The 16,788-nt window shown below is 50.7% G+C and overlaps 2 protein-coding genes across 2 annotated transcripts; one reads left to right on the top strand and one right to left on the bottom strand.

Annotated features, from left to right (window-relative positions):
* Positions 1-3,684: 3,684 nt before the first annotated feature.
* ERAS (ES cell expressed Ras) lies at positions 3,685-4,532 on the top strand. The gene has a single exon (XM_041742278.1). It carries the CDS (start codon positions 3,685-3,687, stop codon positions 4,384-4,386), a length of 702 nt encoding a protein of 233 aa, XP_041598212.1. The 3' UTR covers positions 4,387-4,532.
* Positions 4,533-5,720: 1,188 nt separating this feature from the next.
* On the bottom strand, positions 5,721-11,275 carry PCSK1N (proprotein convertase subtilisin/kexin type 1 inhibitor). The gene is made up of 3 exons (XM_041740301.1): positions 11,086-11,275; positions 6,452-6,924; positions 5,721-6,096 (listed from the first exon to the last, which is right to left on the bottom strand). The coding sequence occupies exons 1-3, from the start codon at positions 11,197-11,199 to the stop codon at positions 5,901-5,903; spliced, it is 783 nt and encodes a 260-aa protein (XP_041596235.1). The 5' UTR covers positions 11,200-11,275; the 3' UTR covers positions 5,721-5,900.
* Between the last annotated feature and the right edge of the window lie 5,513 nt (positions 11,276-16,788).

Genomic DNA, 16,788 nt, shown 5'->3' on the forward strand with positions numbered 1-16,788 from the left:
CAACTAACAGGAAGTGTCCTCACCAGGCCTCATTCTCCCCATCTCTGTTTTTGTCCTGATTTCAGTGTGGTTTAGGTTTAACATACTCAGATTTAGTGGTCATGGGTAACTTCCCCCAGAACAGAGTGCCCATCATTGACCAGGCATGAGGAACTGGAGGATACTTTGGGGGTTTTATTTCTCCCATATACTGAGAATTTCTTTGGCAACTCAGAAGAGACCAGGTTAAGATTTCTTAGACTTTTCTTCATGGCCACCTTATGAACCCAAGATACCCACAGAGCCCCATCATTCATCCATCTTTGAAAGAGCATTCTGGAGGCTTCCCCGCTACCAACAACCTCAACTTACATCTCCTTGGTCAGAACTGTGCCACATGGCTGTCATAGCTGCAAGGGAGTCTGGGAAATGTTTGAGTTTGACACACATCCACTTCAAATCAGATTCCTAAGGCCCTGATACAATAACCCTCCCCTGCAACTCTTTCCCTCCAGAAGCAGGCCGAACCTTCTCCCCCAAGCTACTTTCCAAAAGCCTGCTTGAGGCAGCCCAGGCGCCACCGCTTGGGGCCCTCTTGAGACATATAACAAAGTCTGGCCATTCAGGTCAAACTTGACACCCCCCGCATGCCAAAAACATGAAATCCCATCCCAGATAGGGGCAAGGTAAGGGAGAGGTGCAACAGGGGTACAGGAACAGATCCCGCCGCTCCGTGCATCCCCAAGACCACCTCCTTGGTGCAAGGTGGCTGGCCAGAGGCTTGGACCCCATGCCTACCCCCAGGGCGGGGCGGGGTGGGGCGGGGAGGGGGCGTGCCATTGTAGGGGCCTGGGAGCGCTGCTGCGCATGCGTTCTCCCTCCTGTCTCCCGCCCCCCACCACACACCTGCTGAGACAGGGTGGGAGCATCTTCTCCTCTGTCCTGTCAGAGCTGCGGCAGGTTCGGCAGGTTCGGGTCGAGCACTCCGGCCTTTCCCAGGACCAAGGTGAGCCACTGCCTCTGGGCCTCCAGCCCCTGAGGCTTGAGCCAGGGGTCTTTTCCCACTGTGGGCTGAGGGAGCGCGACGGAGGTGGGCATTGAGAGGGGACCCTTCCCCTACCTCCTCCCATTCCAAGTGGCCAGTGACCACTCCCAGCCTCTCGCTCAGCCACCTCTAAGAGACAGACCTGGGTGCGGGTCGCTGTACCACACAGGAAGCCGGGCTACAGGCCCGAGGCTCGGGATTGGGGCGACCCCGGCCCCCTAGAAAGGAGAACTGGACGAGCTGGGCCACCTGGAGCACAGGGGACAGCTTTAAGGGAAACTCGTGTGACCCTATCCTGCACCTCCCCTGGCCGAGTCAGGGGAAGCGTTGGCCTGGCACCGGTTTCGGGTTTTGGCTCGTAGGGGTGCACGCTCGGGTGCCGCCGCCACCTTCCTCCCCCCACCAACATGCACCCCTGGATCCGGGCGAATCCACATGACCCTGGGCCAGCCGGCTCCAAGTGGGGTCACAGGGTCTCAAGGGCCCCACGGTGACGCTCGTAAGCTCTCGACCCACAGAAAGTGGCACAGTGTCACCCAGGGAGGGCCAGACCCCCCTCTGCCATTGGTCTGGTCTGATCTCCCGGGCTGTGTGACCTCGGGCAGGTCACCGCCACCGCCACCTCGCTTGCGGGGGCCTCCCTGTTCCACGCTAACAGTGGCCTGGGTGGGTAGGGAAGGGTAGCCTCTCGAGGGCGGTGGGAAGAGTTGCGGGGGCCATCGGGTGGCTCCCCTGTTGCAGGCCGAGCTCCCTGGAAAGAATTCCTGCGGCTCCTTACCGCTCCAGGTGTTGGTCACCAAGGGTGACAGGGAGAGCCCTCTCACTTGTCCCTGGTCTCGGGCCAGGGCACCCTCAGATTCCCAGCTGCCGAACCCCAAACTGGAGAATTAATCTTGATTCCACACCCTGCCCCCAACACCGCCTTTTACTGTTGGAGCAAATTCTGTCAATTAGTTCCAATCTAGGAATATGCCAGGTTCTGACCTCGCCATGGATGGCCTTGGACCAGGGCAGTGGCCTCCGCTGCTTTCCGCCCTCACTCTCTCCTCACCTGTCCTTGCTGCTACATCGTCCCCCTCTTTCTGTCTCCCAAGTGTTCGCCCCCCCCCCCCCCCAGAGTTCTGTCCACAGTTTACCGCTCTTCACCAGGGCCGCCCTTCTTTCTGGGCCAGTGCATCTAATAACTATTGCCCGGAGTCTCTCTGGGCCTGGGACCTCCCAGCTGGATCCCCATCTGGGACCTTCCCTGCCCCCAACCCTGACATTCGACGAACTCCCTGTGGATACCTCGAACCCAAGGTCTGCCCCCAAACTGACATTCTCCCCGGGTTTCCAGAGAGACTCCAGGTAGCAGTCATTATGATGCATTTCTTGAGGCCACACACTGAACCAGGACCTGGATGTGTATTGAATAAGTTTAATGGTAATTTGCTATTAATAGCTAACACTAATTGAGTACCTGCTGTGTGCCCATCCTCTCCAAACTGCATGATAATTTACTTGCTTATGTTGTTGATTGTCTCCTCACTTCCAGAATCTAATCCTCCCAAGGGCAGGGATTTTAGTCTATTTTGTTCTTTCCCGTTCTCCACCCCCACACCTCCCCCCTCCCTTCCCCACACCCATCACAATGCCTGGCCTGCCGGAAAACACTGGAAATAATGCATGAAAATTAAATAATAATAAAGAGGACTAACATTAACCAAGCATTTTCTGCGTGTTTATCACCTATTGTTTCCGTCTGTTTTTACTGATTTATCTTTCTCGGTGTCAGTCTTCCTGACTAGTATGTCACGCTCCTGGGGGCCAAGGGTTTGTTAACTGCTTTAACTATTCTCCCCACTTGTTTGTCCTTGCCCCACAGTGGGTTCTCAATAGCCGCATGCTGCATACGTAAGAAAGACTAAATTCTAATGTTAATGGCTAACCGACCTCATAATTTACTGATTTGTTTGGTTTATTGTCTCCACCTTTTAGAATACAAACTCCCTGGGGACAGGAATGTTGCTTGGCATATAATATGTGACAAGCATGGTGGTGGGCTGGAGACCAGCAGTGATAACAATCCAATAACAATCCAAAACCCAAACTAACCAAAACCCCCACCCTCCCTCTGGAATGAGGAGTGACTGCTAATGGGCAGGAACTTTCTTTTCCGGGTGATGAAAATGTTTTAAGATTAGATTATGAAGATGGTTGCACAACAGTATGAATATACTTTAAAAAAAACAACGAAACAAACATTGAACTGTGCACTTGAACGAGATTAACTTCGTGATATATAAATTATGTCTAAATCAAGCTGTTTTTAAAATCCTTGCCTTGGGGCACCTGGGTGGCTCAGGGTTGAGTGTCTGCCTTTGGCTCAGTGTGATCCCGGGGTCCCAGGATTCAGTCCCACATCCTGCTCCCCACAGGGAGCCTGATTCTCCCTCCGCCTATGTCTCTGTCTCTCAGAATAAATAAATAAGATCTTTAAAATAAAATAAAAATCCCTGCCTTCACATAGAAGGATGAAACAAATTAAACAACATAAATAAGGTGTATATATGGCCTACTAGAAGGTGATTTGCACACACCTAGGTACCCTTGTCTTGTTTTTTCTCTTCCCTTCACAGGGCCTGCTGTCCACATTCCTCCTCCGAGCTGCCCACTAGGGGATGGCACTGCCAAGAAAGCCTAACATGTTTGATCTGGGCCTGGGCACGTGGAGCCTTAGCTCCCGAGAGGAGAACCAGAGGGCTCAGGCGCCCTCCAAGAGTGTCGGGAAGCAGTTGCCCGAGTACAAGGCGGTGGTGGTGGGCGCGAGTGGCGTGGGCAAGAGTGCGCTCACCATCCAGCTGAATCACCAGTGCTTCGTGGAAGACCACGACCCCACGATCCAGGATTCCTACTGGAAGGAGGTGGCCCTGGGCCACGGGGGCTGCATTCTGAATGTGCTGGACACGGCAGGGCAGGCCACTCACAGGGCCCTGCGTGACCAGTGCGTGGCTATTGGAGATGGTGTACTGGGTGTCTTTGCCCTGGATGACCCCTCGTCTCTAGCCCAGTTGCAGCAGATGCGGGCCACCTGGGGCCCTCGCCACACCCAGCCCCTCGTTCTTGTGGGCAATAAGTGTGACCTTGTAACCACCACCGGAGATGCTCATGCTGCAGCTGCCGCCCTCGCAAAGAGCTGGGGAGCCCCCTTCGTGGAAACTTCAGCCAAGACACGGCAAGGTGTAGAAGAGGCCTTTACCCTGCTCATTCATGAGATTCAAAAGGTCCGGGAGGCCATGGCAAAGGAGGCCATGGCAGGGGCAAGTGGAGATAAGAGCCGACACCAGAAGGCCATGTGCCGCTGTGGCTGTTCCGTGGCCTGAAGCTCTTGGTCAAGAAGTGGCCTTCCCCCAGGCCAGGGTGGTGGTTCCTAGGCATGAGATCCCCAGAGCAACCAGCTGTGTGGGACACTGTTGGTGTGTTGGGATATAAGAATCCATCCCTCTATTGGGGAAGTTTTCATTTGGTGACAGGCATTTGGGAATGTGGGGCATAGTATTGGTTACCGGCAAGCTAAGAGATTTTGTGCAAAATTAAATAAATGGTGTTCTCAGGCTTCAAAGCTGCCTCTGTGCCAAGTGTTACGTGGGTGGGAGTGAAACTGGGGAGACTGTTACTTGAATTGTGAGAATTCTTTCATTCAGGAAATGTTGGGGAGAGGCGACTGTGTGCCAGGCCCTGCTCTGGGTGCAAAGGATGTAGAGGCAAACAAGACACTTAGAAATCCCTGCCCTCGTAGATATAACAAAGGCTATGTATTAAAAGCAAGTGTAGGAATAAAGAGTGACAGGTCAAGGAAAGCCCTACTGAGTAGGTGATACTTGAGTAAAAACTTTTGACGGTGGGGCACCTGGGTGGCTCAGTGGTTGAGCCTCTGCCTTTGGCTCAGGGCCTGATCCAGGGTCCTAAGATGGAGTCCCTCATGGGATTCCCCACGGAGAGTCTGCTTATCCCTCTGCCTACATCTCTGCCTCTCTCTCTCTCTCTCTGTCATTAATAATACAATCTTAAAAAAAACTTTTGCAGGTAACTAGGGGCAGAGGGAATAACCAGTGCAAAGGCTGTGAGCATAAATCAGCTGCCACCACAACTCCCAATACCTTCAGGCCAAGGGTAAGAGTACAGCTACAGCGAGCTTCTACTCTATAAATAAATATTACAAATCAAGCTAACAAATGCAAGTAAAATACACCCTACTTTCCTGATTTGACAAAGACCCTCTCTTACGACCTGGAGTCCCATGCCTGAATGTGTTCTTCCATGCCTGAATGTGTTCTCCCATGCCTGAATGTGTCCGTTGGGAAGGCCTACCTCCTGCTGGCCTGCAGCAGGAAGCGCTCAGGTGTGCCTGTGGCCTCTGCAGCCAGCACAGCTCCAGCCACTCAGGCCTCACAGCCACCCCTTGGTCCTCAGAAGGATGGACCCCAGGAAAATGGTGCTGCAGGCTCTGGAAGTGTCCTCAAAGCCTTCTGGAGTGGGGCACAGGATCTGGCCGGTTACTGCTATTGTCTTTATGGATGCCTCCCCCAGTGAGGAGAGGCAGAGTGGGGGCGGGGGACTCCAAGGTGCCACCAGGGGCCCCTCTGCCTTTGTCTGAGGGCAGTCATCACCGCTGGGCCCACCAGCCCCCCTAGAGACAGCCACTCGGACAAGCATATGGCTGCTTCAGATCTCTTTATTGTGGAGCCAAAGGCGGGGATGTTGGGGGTCGAGGGCCGCAACTGCGGCTGACGCGGTAAGCCGGTAAGCCGCTCTCAATGTGCCGACAGGGAGCAGTCGTCGGGGTGTAGGGGTGGGGCAGTCCTGGGCCCCAAGGAGCTCAGGATTCGGCCGGGGCTCAGGGGGGCAGGAGGCGGCGCACCTGCGCCTGAGGCGAAGGGGTCTCCAGGCGCTTCACCCGAAGCAGAGCCCCCAGCACGCCCTCAGGGGGCACCTCGGGGCCCAGATCCTGGTCCGCGGCTCGGCGGAGACGGCGCGGGGCAGCCACAGCCTCGGGGTCCCCGCTTCCGGCCAGGATCCGCCCCAACAAGTACCTGCAGGAGAGCGGGAGTGGGCGACAGTGAGAACGTGCCCGCGCAATAACGTCGCGGCCCTAGGACCCAGATGGCCCTGCTACCCCACACAGCCGGGGGACCAGGTCGTCCCCAGCCCACTGCTTTCCAGCAGTCCCGGCCTCCAATCCCAGACCCTCTGGTTTCCCTGCCTCCCAGTCCCCCACCCCTCCCAGAAACCGGACAGCGGAGCCCCCTCCCCGGGACCAAGAGTCCCGTTCCCCAGAGTCCCCCGGGCAAAGCACCTCTGCCCCAGCCCCTGGGTGCGGGTCCTCACTCCCTCCTAGGGGCCCCCGCCCCACGAAGGCGCCGCCCCCTGCCCCCCTCGCTGGGGCACCTCAGCAGCTCCGGGTCCACGTCGGGGGTGTCGTCGCTGGCGTCCTCGGCCTCTGGACCCACGGGGCCGTCGTCGTAGACTGGGGGCCGGGGTCTGAGTGCCGCGGCCGGGGCCGGGGCGGGGACGAGCTGGGCGGCGAGGGCAGCGGGATCCAGGCGGGCTCGGAGCAGGGCGCGGGCTAGCTGCGCGGCGGGCGCCTCGGGGTCGTCCTCCAGGCCCGGCGCGGGTTCGCTGGCGCGGGGTGCGCCCCAGGCGCGCAGCAGCTGCGCCAGGACGCGCGCCTGCTGGTCCTCGGCCTCCTGCGCCTCGGCCCGCGCCCGCTCCTGCCTCTCGGCCTCCAGCAGGTGCGCCAGCGCCCGCGCCAGCTCCTGCACGGCCCCCGCCGCCTCGCCCCCGGGCACCGCTCGCCGGAAGCGGCGGGGAGCGCCGGCCTCGGCCAAGGGCGACGAGGCTGCGCCCAGGCCGCGGGGCTCCTGCCGGAAGACGTGGGAAGAGGGAGATGTCAGCGGCGGTCAGGCCAAGGACCCCACCGGGGGAGCCCTGTGGACCTCAGACATCCCCAGATGCCGCCAAAGGCACCATGGCCCCTCAAATATACCCGGACACCCCTAAGGCCACTGGGTCCCAAATATGTCCAGGCACACGTAAGACAGCTGAAGGCCCCTAGATCCCTAACCTCCTCAACAATTTCCTAGTGATTCAGAATTTCCCCCAGAGCTGCTGGAGAAAGGGTTTCTTTATAGGTGGTGATGGCGGATATACAGCCATAGATTTGTCTATATTGATGTTGTGGACTATAAGAACCATATTTGCATTTTATAGGTTCCTATCGTTCACTTGTTTTATGCAAAAGTTAGCGAACTGTTCCACACCTTGCATTTCCGAATCTATATCTAGATCAGTACTTTCAGTACATCTCTCTCTTCCTTTTCTTTCTCCTCCCTCCCTCCCTCCCCCCTCTCCCTCCCCCCTCTCCCTCTCTTGTTCCCTCCCTCCCCCCTTTACTTCTCTCTCCTCCTCTTTGCCTCTTTTTCCTCTGCATTGAATCCCTTTTGTATGGATGTACATATTTGACTAGTCTTCGATTGATGGACATTTACAGTGTTTCCAATCTTTTGCTATTCCTTTTTTAAAATATTTTAATTTTTATAGATTTTATTTGTTTATTTGAGAGAGAGAGAGACAGAGAGAGAGCATGAGTGAGGTGAGGAGCCTGAGGGAGAAGCAGACTCCCCGCTGAGCAGGGTGCCCGATAGGGGGCTTTAAGGGGCTCCATCACAAGACTCCAGGACCATGACCTGAACCAAAGGCAGATGCTTAACGGACTGAGCCATCCAAGCACCCCAAGATTTTATTTTTTAAGTAATCTCTATACTTAAATATACTCTATACTTCAGTCCCAATATGGGACTGAAACTCACAACCCCATTAAGAGCCTGGTGTTCTACCAACTGAGCCAGCCAGGTGCCCCCCCAATCTTTTGCTATTCTTGTAATGTTGGGATGAATAACCTTGTTCGTATATTGTTTGGCATATGTGTAAATCTTTCTGTAGGATAAATTACCCAGTAACTAATTTTCAATTTAGATGGTTTTGAAACAATTTCAAAAGGTTTAAAGAAATAAAAGACAGGGACGCCTGGGTGGCTCAGTGGTTGAGCGTCTGCCCGGGATCCAGTCCCACATTGGGCTCCCTGCGTGGAGACTGCTTCTCCCTCTGCCTATGTCTCTGCCTCTCTCTCTCTCTGTCTCTCATGAATGAATAAATAAAATCTTTTAAAAAAGAAATAAAAGACAGTATCAAAAGTATGAGTAAGGAATAAAAGACCATAAGACCATTAAAATGACCGTGAAGAATTGAAAAAGAAACACCTAGAACATCTAGAATTATACCAAAAAAATGTGTAAAAAGCAAACAGAAAAACTAATGCAAAAATAGGGAGGGGTGCCTGACTGGCTCAGCAGGAAGAGCACGCGACTCTTGATTTGGGGGTCATAAGTTCCAGCCCGACGTGGGGTACAGAGATTATTTAGATAAAAAATAAATTTAAAAAATAGGGAAAACTGATGATCAAGTATTCCATAAAAAAGGAAACATAAATAGGGGATGCCTGGGTGGCTCAGTGGTTGAGAGTCTGCCTTTGGCTCAGGGCATGAGCCCGGGATCCAAGATCGAGTCCCACATCAGGCTCCTTGCATGGAGCCTGCTTCTCCCTCTGTCTAGGTCTCTGCCTCTCTTTCTCCCTCTTTCTGTGTCTCTCATGAATAAATAAATAAAATCTTTTTTAAAAAGGAAACAAAAATAGTTACTAAATATATGAAAAATTGTGAGCCTCATTAGTAATCAGGAAAATGTAAATTAAAGTGCCAGTGAGGTAGTATGCATAATTTGTCCAAAAGATTGCCAAAACTTAAACTGCCCAATAATGTCCAATGTTGACAGGGGGGTGGGAAAAACAGAAACTCTCATACATTGCTGGTGGGAATTCAATTGCCAAAATAACTTTAAAAAAACAATTTGGCAACGTCTAAAAAGATACACAAATCCTGTGACCCACTCCTGGGGTGCTATAGTTTTTGTACACATACTATACTGGACATGAGTTTGTGAAAAGTCACATAGGCACTATTTGTGACATCAAGGAAGTGGGCAGAGTGGGGGAGAAAGCCTGGAAACCACCCAAATGTCTACTGATAAATTGAGAATGCATTTGTCAACCATAATATACTCATTTATTGATGATATACTCAGAAAATAAAATATTGGGGATCCCTGGGTGGCTCAGTGGTTTAGCACCTGCCTTCGGCCCAGGACTCGATCCTGGAGTCCCGGGATCGAGTCCCACGTCGGGCTTCCTGCATGGAGCCTGCTTCTTCCTTTGCCTGTGTCTCCACCCCTCTCTCTATGTGTCTATCATGAATAAATAAATAAATCTTTAAAAAAAGAAAATAAAATATTATGCATCAATAAAGATAAATGAATTATAGCCACACACTTCAATGCGGAAATGTGGATGGTGCACGCATCTCACTATCAATGCAGACCCCCCCCCCAAAAAAAAGCAAGTTATAGAATGCCACTGCAGGCAGCCTAAGACTACCAGCCACCCTGATGACTTCGTAGTGACCCCTAGTGACCACAAAGGGCCCAATGCCTGGTATGATTCCATTTCTATGAGGAAAGGCAAAATTGGGATCCCTGGGTGGCGCAGCGGTTTGGCGCCTGCCTTTGGCCCAGGGCGCGATCCTGGAGACCGGGGATTGAATCCCACGTCAGGCCCCTGGTGCATGGAGCCTGCTTCTCCCTCTGCCTGTGTCTCTGCCTCTCTCTCTCTCTCTCTCTCTCTGTATGACTCTCATAAATAAATAATAAAAAAAATTAAAAAAAAAGGAAAGGTGAAATAACATATTATTTAGACATACATATATATGTGATAAGCTACAAACAGAAGTAAGGAATTGATGAACAGAAAAGAGGATAATGATTATGGAGCAGGAGGGATCTGTGCGCAGCGGCCCCCAGGGGCTTCTAACTATTGGTCATGCTCTATTTCTTCAACTGAGTGGTGGATACACACAGGGGTTATTAATTATCATCATTCCTTACATCATACGTGTATATTAACTATATTATGTCATATATCAAATATTTAATAATTTTTTTAAAATCCTCCATCCTTGACACAGACAGCCCTGATGAGTTGGAGGATGATATGTTCCAAGTGCCCTGGACACCCACCACCCCTCAGGCCCTAGGGAATCACACACTCAGCAATCAGAGCCTCACATATATTCTCGTGGACTAGCAGGCCTTGGGATGTCACACGTGCCGCATCCACACACAAGGAACTGCACACGTTCACATACAGGGCTGCTCCTGCGGTTACGATGCCCAAGCTACCCAGATGCAAGGACATGCACCACCCTTAAAGACACAATGCAGTAAAAACATCATGGCTCCTCTCCCCACGATGACACAGCTGCATAAAGAGACAGTCAGAAACAGCCTTGGGAACACGCATACAAAATCCTAGTCCAACAGAACCAAAATGGGATGCACACATGTGGATGCAAAGACCACTCCCACCTAAAAAACGAAATCTCACACACACACTGACACGCCCATAGGCCAGCCATAACATAGGATTCACAAACACTCACACGGAGTCACTGAGACAAGTCAAACGCAGGAACACAGCCGGCATCACACACAGCACACCCAGACTCACGATCGCACCTCTGTACCGGCGCTCGGAAGCGCTCACATCAAAAGACGGCCACCACATTCTCACGCCTGTCATCGCATCTCGCGCACGCAGATCCGTGCGCGCACCCCCTTCCTTAATGCGCACTAGTGCCCTGGACAGCGCCCCGGGCGAGGCCTGCCCACGCCAGGTGCCAAGGGTGGCCAGGGCGTGGCTGCCAGCCGATCCTCGCACACCCAGAGACCGAGCCCCGCGCGGTCTGGGCGCAGACCGGCGGCTGCACCCCGGGCCACCCTGGCCGATGTCCCCGCACGTCCAGGGGCAGGCACGGGCCAGCGAGGATGAGGGGCCAGCAGCCGAGCACACACCCTCGCCCGCAGCACCCTCCTGCCCACCCCCACCCCCACCCCGCGCCGGACCGGTGTCGCACCTTTACCGGCCGCGCGCAGAACGCGGGAGGCGGCCGAAGTAAGCCCAACAGCAGCAGCACCAAAAGGCCGACGCCCCCGGCCCGCGGCCCGCCAAGCAGCGGCGACCACGCCATGCTGCCCCAGCGAGCCGGGCTCCGGACGGGCGGACTGGCTGGCAAATGCGCAGCGCCTGGGCGAGTGGGCAAGGCTGCGGTGCTTTGCGGCTGCGCACGCCGGGGAGCCCGGCCCTCCCCTGCCCACCCCCTCTCCCGCCACTCCACGCAGGCGCAGCCTGGGAGCTCCAGCAGCGCCTCCATCCTACCCGTCGCCATGGAGATGCCTGAGGGGCAAGGTGGTGCGCTGGAGCAGGCGCTGGCGGTTGCCATGGCAGTCGAAGGGCAGTTGCCGGGGCAACAGACCTGGCGGTCCCATAGCAGATAAGCAGGCAAAATTGACTCAATGGAGTAGAATGGGGTCTGGTCCCCACCCCGCCCTCCCTGAGGAGGAGATAGAAGACTTTGTTCTCTGGATAAACAGTTACTTGCCACTGTGGGTGAGCATAGATACAGAATCGAATAGATTTTATCCATATATTGTTCCAGAAAGGATTTCAAGCCACTTAAAATGATGCATCAAAGGAAACAAAACTTTGGTGAAATTTGTCTATACATTGGGCAAAAAAACGTTGGGGAGGGAGTGTTAGTGATAATTTCTGGGTGGGGGGGATCCCTGGGTGGCGCAGCGGTTTGGCGCCTGCCTTTGGCCCAGGGCGCGATCCTGGAGACCCCGGATCGAATCCCACGTAGGGCTCCCGGTGCATGGAGCCTGCTTCTCCCTCTGCTTGTGTCTCTGCCTCTCTCTCTCTCTCTGTGTGACTATCATAAATAAATAAAAAAAAATTTAAAAAAATGTCTGGGTGGGGAGATAAATAATGGTTTGTCACTTTCTCCTTTACATTTCTCTCTGTTATCTGAAAAAGTGTTGCAATGAATATTATAATCAGATAAAAAATAAAGATATTTTCATTCAGAAATTAAAGTATGGTAACGGCACAAATTAAAAGTGAAGGAAAGAAAGATCCGTTTATGCTGCTGTGAGTATATCTCATCCATAGATTTTCTGTCTCCAGCTCTTCGTTGTTACAAACAACTTACAAAGAAAACCATCACACACATGCCTTTATGGACCTGAAAATGATGTACCCAGTGATGGTGTGATGGACACGTGTTTAAGGTGGTTTCCATGATCCTTGTCTCCTGGTGTCCACAATCTTGCGTAATCCCCTCCCCTTTGAAAGTGTGCATGACCAAAGGTGACCAGATATATGTGATTACATGTACATAATTATGTTAGAAATGAGGTTGGAATTGTTGCAGGAGAGACTACATTGGGTGAATGGAGGTGTTGGTTCTTGGATTCCCCATAAGAGATTTACATGAGGATCCACACTCGAATAGAGACAGCCCCAGGGAAGGTAGCAAGCACAAAGCAGCATATTAAGGACAGTACACTCTCAAGAATGGAGAGTGGGCAGGCCCGGAGGTGGCAACTGAACTGGGGTTAGGGATGCCTTTTCTTTTTATGGTCGTATAGGTTGTGGGTCATAGCTAGCGATCTCTGACTGAGGTTGTTTCCAATCATCTAAGGAATTCCTCCTACCAGTTGAGAGGGAGAGTTTTGGGCCCTACAAGGTTCTTGCTGGAACTGTTATGGCTATTTTTCCCTACAGTGGAGGGAGGCACATTGAAACTGGGTGCAGACTGGTGGCTGGACCCTGGGCCACTCTGGCCATTGTAATATATAATGTAAATATATTATGATGAAAGTATAGGTTACCCTAGGGCAGAGGTGAAAGAAGAGAGCACATATTCTGCACCTATGGCTCTTGGCCTGTCAGCCCCAGGGTATTAGAAGCTTTAAGGCCAGGATGTTAGAAGCCACAAAGTCAGAGTGTTGTCCCTTCAGGCTTCTAAAGTGTCATCTATTTATCACCACCTTTGCCTCCAGTTCATGTCTAGCTAACTGCCTACTTTATCAAAATGACCTTCTTGTCATGAGGTGACTCCCACTCCCTTACTAGCTTTGATGAAGCAAGGGGCCACTTTGGGAACTTCAGATGGCAAGAAAGAGTGGTTAGTCTCTAGGAATTGAAGGTGGCCTCCGGATGACAGCCTGCAAGAAATAAAAGCCCCCAGTCCTTCCCCTGCAAAGAACTCAATTCTGCCAATGACCAGAGTGAGCTTGGATCCTTCCCCAGTCAAGCCTTAGATGAGACTGCAGCCCTTGTCAGCACCTTCATTTCAGCCTTGTGCAACCCTAAGCATATATCCCAGTTAAGCCACGTCCTGAGTCCTGACCCACAAAAACTGTAAGTCTGTTGTTTTAAGCTGAGAAGTAACACATATCAACAAACTAGGAATAGAAGAGGACGTTCTCAACCTGATAAAGGACAAAACCCCACAGGGGCGCCTGGGTGGCTCAGTGGTTGAGTGTCTGCCTTTGGCTCGAGGCATGATCCTGGGGTCCTGGGATTGAGTTTCACATCGGGCTCCCCACAGGAAGCCTACCTCTCCTTCTGCCTATGTATCTGCCTCTTTCTCTGTGTCTTTCATGAATAAATAAATAAAATCTAAAAAAAAAAAAACAACCCACAGCTAACAACATACTTAACAATGAATGACTGGGGGATCCCTGGGTGGCTCAGCGGTTTGGCGCCTGCCTTTGGTCCAGGGCGCGATCCTGGAGTCCCGGGATCGAGTCCCGCGTCAGGCTTCCAGCATGGAGCCTGCTTCTCCCTCTGTCTGTGTCTCTGCCTCTCTCTCTCTCTCTCTCTCTCTCTCTCTCTCTCATAAATAAATAAATTTTTTAAAAAATCAGATTATTCATTTAAAAAAAAAAAAACAATGAATGACTGAAAGCTTTTTCCCCAGGGATCAGGATCAAGACAAGGATGTTCCAAGGGTGACCTGGCTGGCTCCGTCCATAGAGCATATGACTCTTGATCTCATGGTGGTGAGTTCTAGCCTCACATTGGGTGTAGAGCTTACTTTAAAAAAATAATAAAAAATTAATTAATAAAAACTTAATTAATTAATTTTAAAAAAGAAAGAAAGATAAGGATATTCCCTCTCATTTCTATTTGACATCGTACTGAAGGTTCTAGCCAGGACACTTAGGCAAGAAAAAAAAGGCATCCAGAGTGGAAAGGCAGAAGTGAAATCATTTCCATTTGCAAATGGCATGGCCTTTTACATGGATAATCTTAAGGAATCCACATCAAAATCATTAGAGTTAATAAATGAGACCAGCGAGGTTGCAGGATATAAGATCAATATTATAAAGCTCAGTTGTATTTCGACACACTGCAAATGAACAATCCAAAAACAAAAGGGAACAATTCCATTTGCAATACCATCAAAAAGAACGGGGACATCTGGGTGGCTCAGCAGTTGAGCATCTGTCTGACTCAGGGCGTGATCCCGGGGTCCCTGGATCGGGTCCCACATCGGGCTCCCTGTGAGGAGTCTGCTTGTCCCTCTGCCTGTGTCTCTGCCTCTCTCTCTCTGTGTGTCTCTCCTGAATAAATAAATTAAAAATCTTTTTAGGGCTCCCTGGGTGGCTCAGCGGTTTAGTGTCTGCCTTCGCCCAGGGCATGATCCTGGAGCCCCGGGATCGGGTCCCGCATCAGGCTCCCTGCGTGGAGCCTGCTTCTCCCTCTGCCTGTGTCTCTGCCTCTCTCTCTGTGCCTCTCATGAATAAATAAATAAAATCTTTTTAAAAAAATAAAATAAAAATAAAAATCTTTTTAAAAAATAATAAAAACACTTAGAAACAAATTTAACAAAATAAGTGCAAGACTTTACCCTGAAAACCACAAAAACCATCTAACATAGGTTCAAATCCCATAATCACTTACTTCCAACACCCCTTTTTCAGATACTCCATGGTTCCCCATGGCGTGCAGTCTCTCTCATTGCAAGGAGCTAATAAATCCAATTTAAAAAAAAGAAAATCTTACGTGGAAGCAGTCTCAAATAGATTATTTGTACACACATGTTCGTAGCAGCATTATTCACCACAGGTAAACATGGAAGCAACCCAAGTATCCATTGGTGGATGAATGGATAAGCAAAATGTGATATATACCCACGATGGTATATTATTCAGCCTTTAAGGAAGGAAATTCTGACACACGCTACAACATGAATAAACACTGAGGACATTATGCTAAGTGAGATAAGCCAGTCCCCAAAAGAATACTGAATGAGTCCACTTATATGAGGTACTTAGAATAGTCAAAATCATAGAGACAGAAAGTAGAATGATGGGTTACCAGGGGCTGGGGGGTGGGGAGACTAGGGAGTTAGTGTTTAATGAGTAGAGTTTCAGGGTTTTTTTTTTTTTACTTTTTTTTTTTTTAGATTTTATTAATTTATTTGAGAGAGAGATAGAGAGAGCACGAGCAGGGAGTGGGGGGCCAGGAGAGGGAGAGGGAAAAGCAGACTTCTCACTAAGCAGGGATCCTAAGGTGGGGTCCATCCCAGGACCCCAGGATCATAACCTAAGCCGAAGGCAGACGCTTAACCGACTCAGCCACTCAGGCACCCCCTAGTTGTTTTCTTTTAAGATTTATTTATTTGAGAGAGAAAGAGAGCATGTGTGCTTGCCCCAGCACCAGTGTGGGGGGGGGCAAAGGCTGGGGGGGGAGTGGTGCAGAGGAACAAGCAGACTCCCCGCTGAGCAGGGAAGCCCACACAAGGCTTGATTCCAGGACCCTGGGATCATGACCCAAGTCAAAGGCAGATATGTAACCAACTGATTCACTAAAGTGCCCCTGAAGTTTCAGTTTTATAAGACGAAAAGTTACGGAGATGGATGGTGGTAATAGTTGCACAATATTATGACCATATTTGATACTCCTGAAATGTACACTTAAAGTGGTAAAGATGGTAAATTTTATGTTATGTGTATTTCACCACGATAAAACAAACAAAACTTACATGAATTTCTTCTTCAGTCCTTTCTTTGTGTCCCTGAGAATTGCTTTGTTTAGTTTCATCTGCTCAGTCAGGAGGGTTTTTGTTCCTGGCCCATGATCATGACGATTGGCCTTTAGCCAGAATCTGGAGATGCCAGTTACACAAGCACCACCCTGATGGAGCATTGCAATTCTCACAGGATCTTCTCAGGCCAAGCACCTGTGTCCTTCGTGTTTTTTCACTGAAACATCAATACATATGTTTAGTTAACTGGAACTGGCATAATTTCACCAGGGAAATTTTGAAATTGCAGTTACTACTGCAGGAAACTTCTGCCATGAACAAGATTGCTTGTTTGAGGGATGCCTTAGAACAAAAAGGGCAGCTGGGGCACCCGGGTGGTTCAGTTGGTTAAGTGTCCAGCTCTTGATCTCAGCTCACGTCTTAATCTCAGGGTCATGAGTTCAAGCCCTGCATTGACCTCTACAGTGAGCATGGAGCTTACTTAAAAAACAAAATTTATAAAATTAAAAAAAGAATAAAAAGGGCACAAATCCACATGAAGAGATGGCTTGTTTAATCTATCTAAGAGAGAGATCATTTTATTTAACAAAGGAGACACCCTTCTTTTCATTTCTGTATTTGGAGACTAATCAGTGCTGACTTTTTTTTTTAAATTTTTATTTACTTATGATAGTCACAGAGAGAGAGAGAGAGGCAGAGACACAGGCAGAGGGAGAAGCA

The sequence above is a fragment of the Vulpes lagopus genome, chromosome X (assembly GCF_018345385.1).
Source record: "Vulpes lagopus strain Blue_001 chromosome X, ASM1834538v1, whole genome shotgun sequence".
NCBI classification, from domain to species: Eukaryota; Metazoa; Chordata; class Mammalia; order Carnivora; family Canidae; genus Vulpes; species Vulpes lagopus.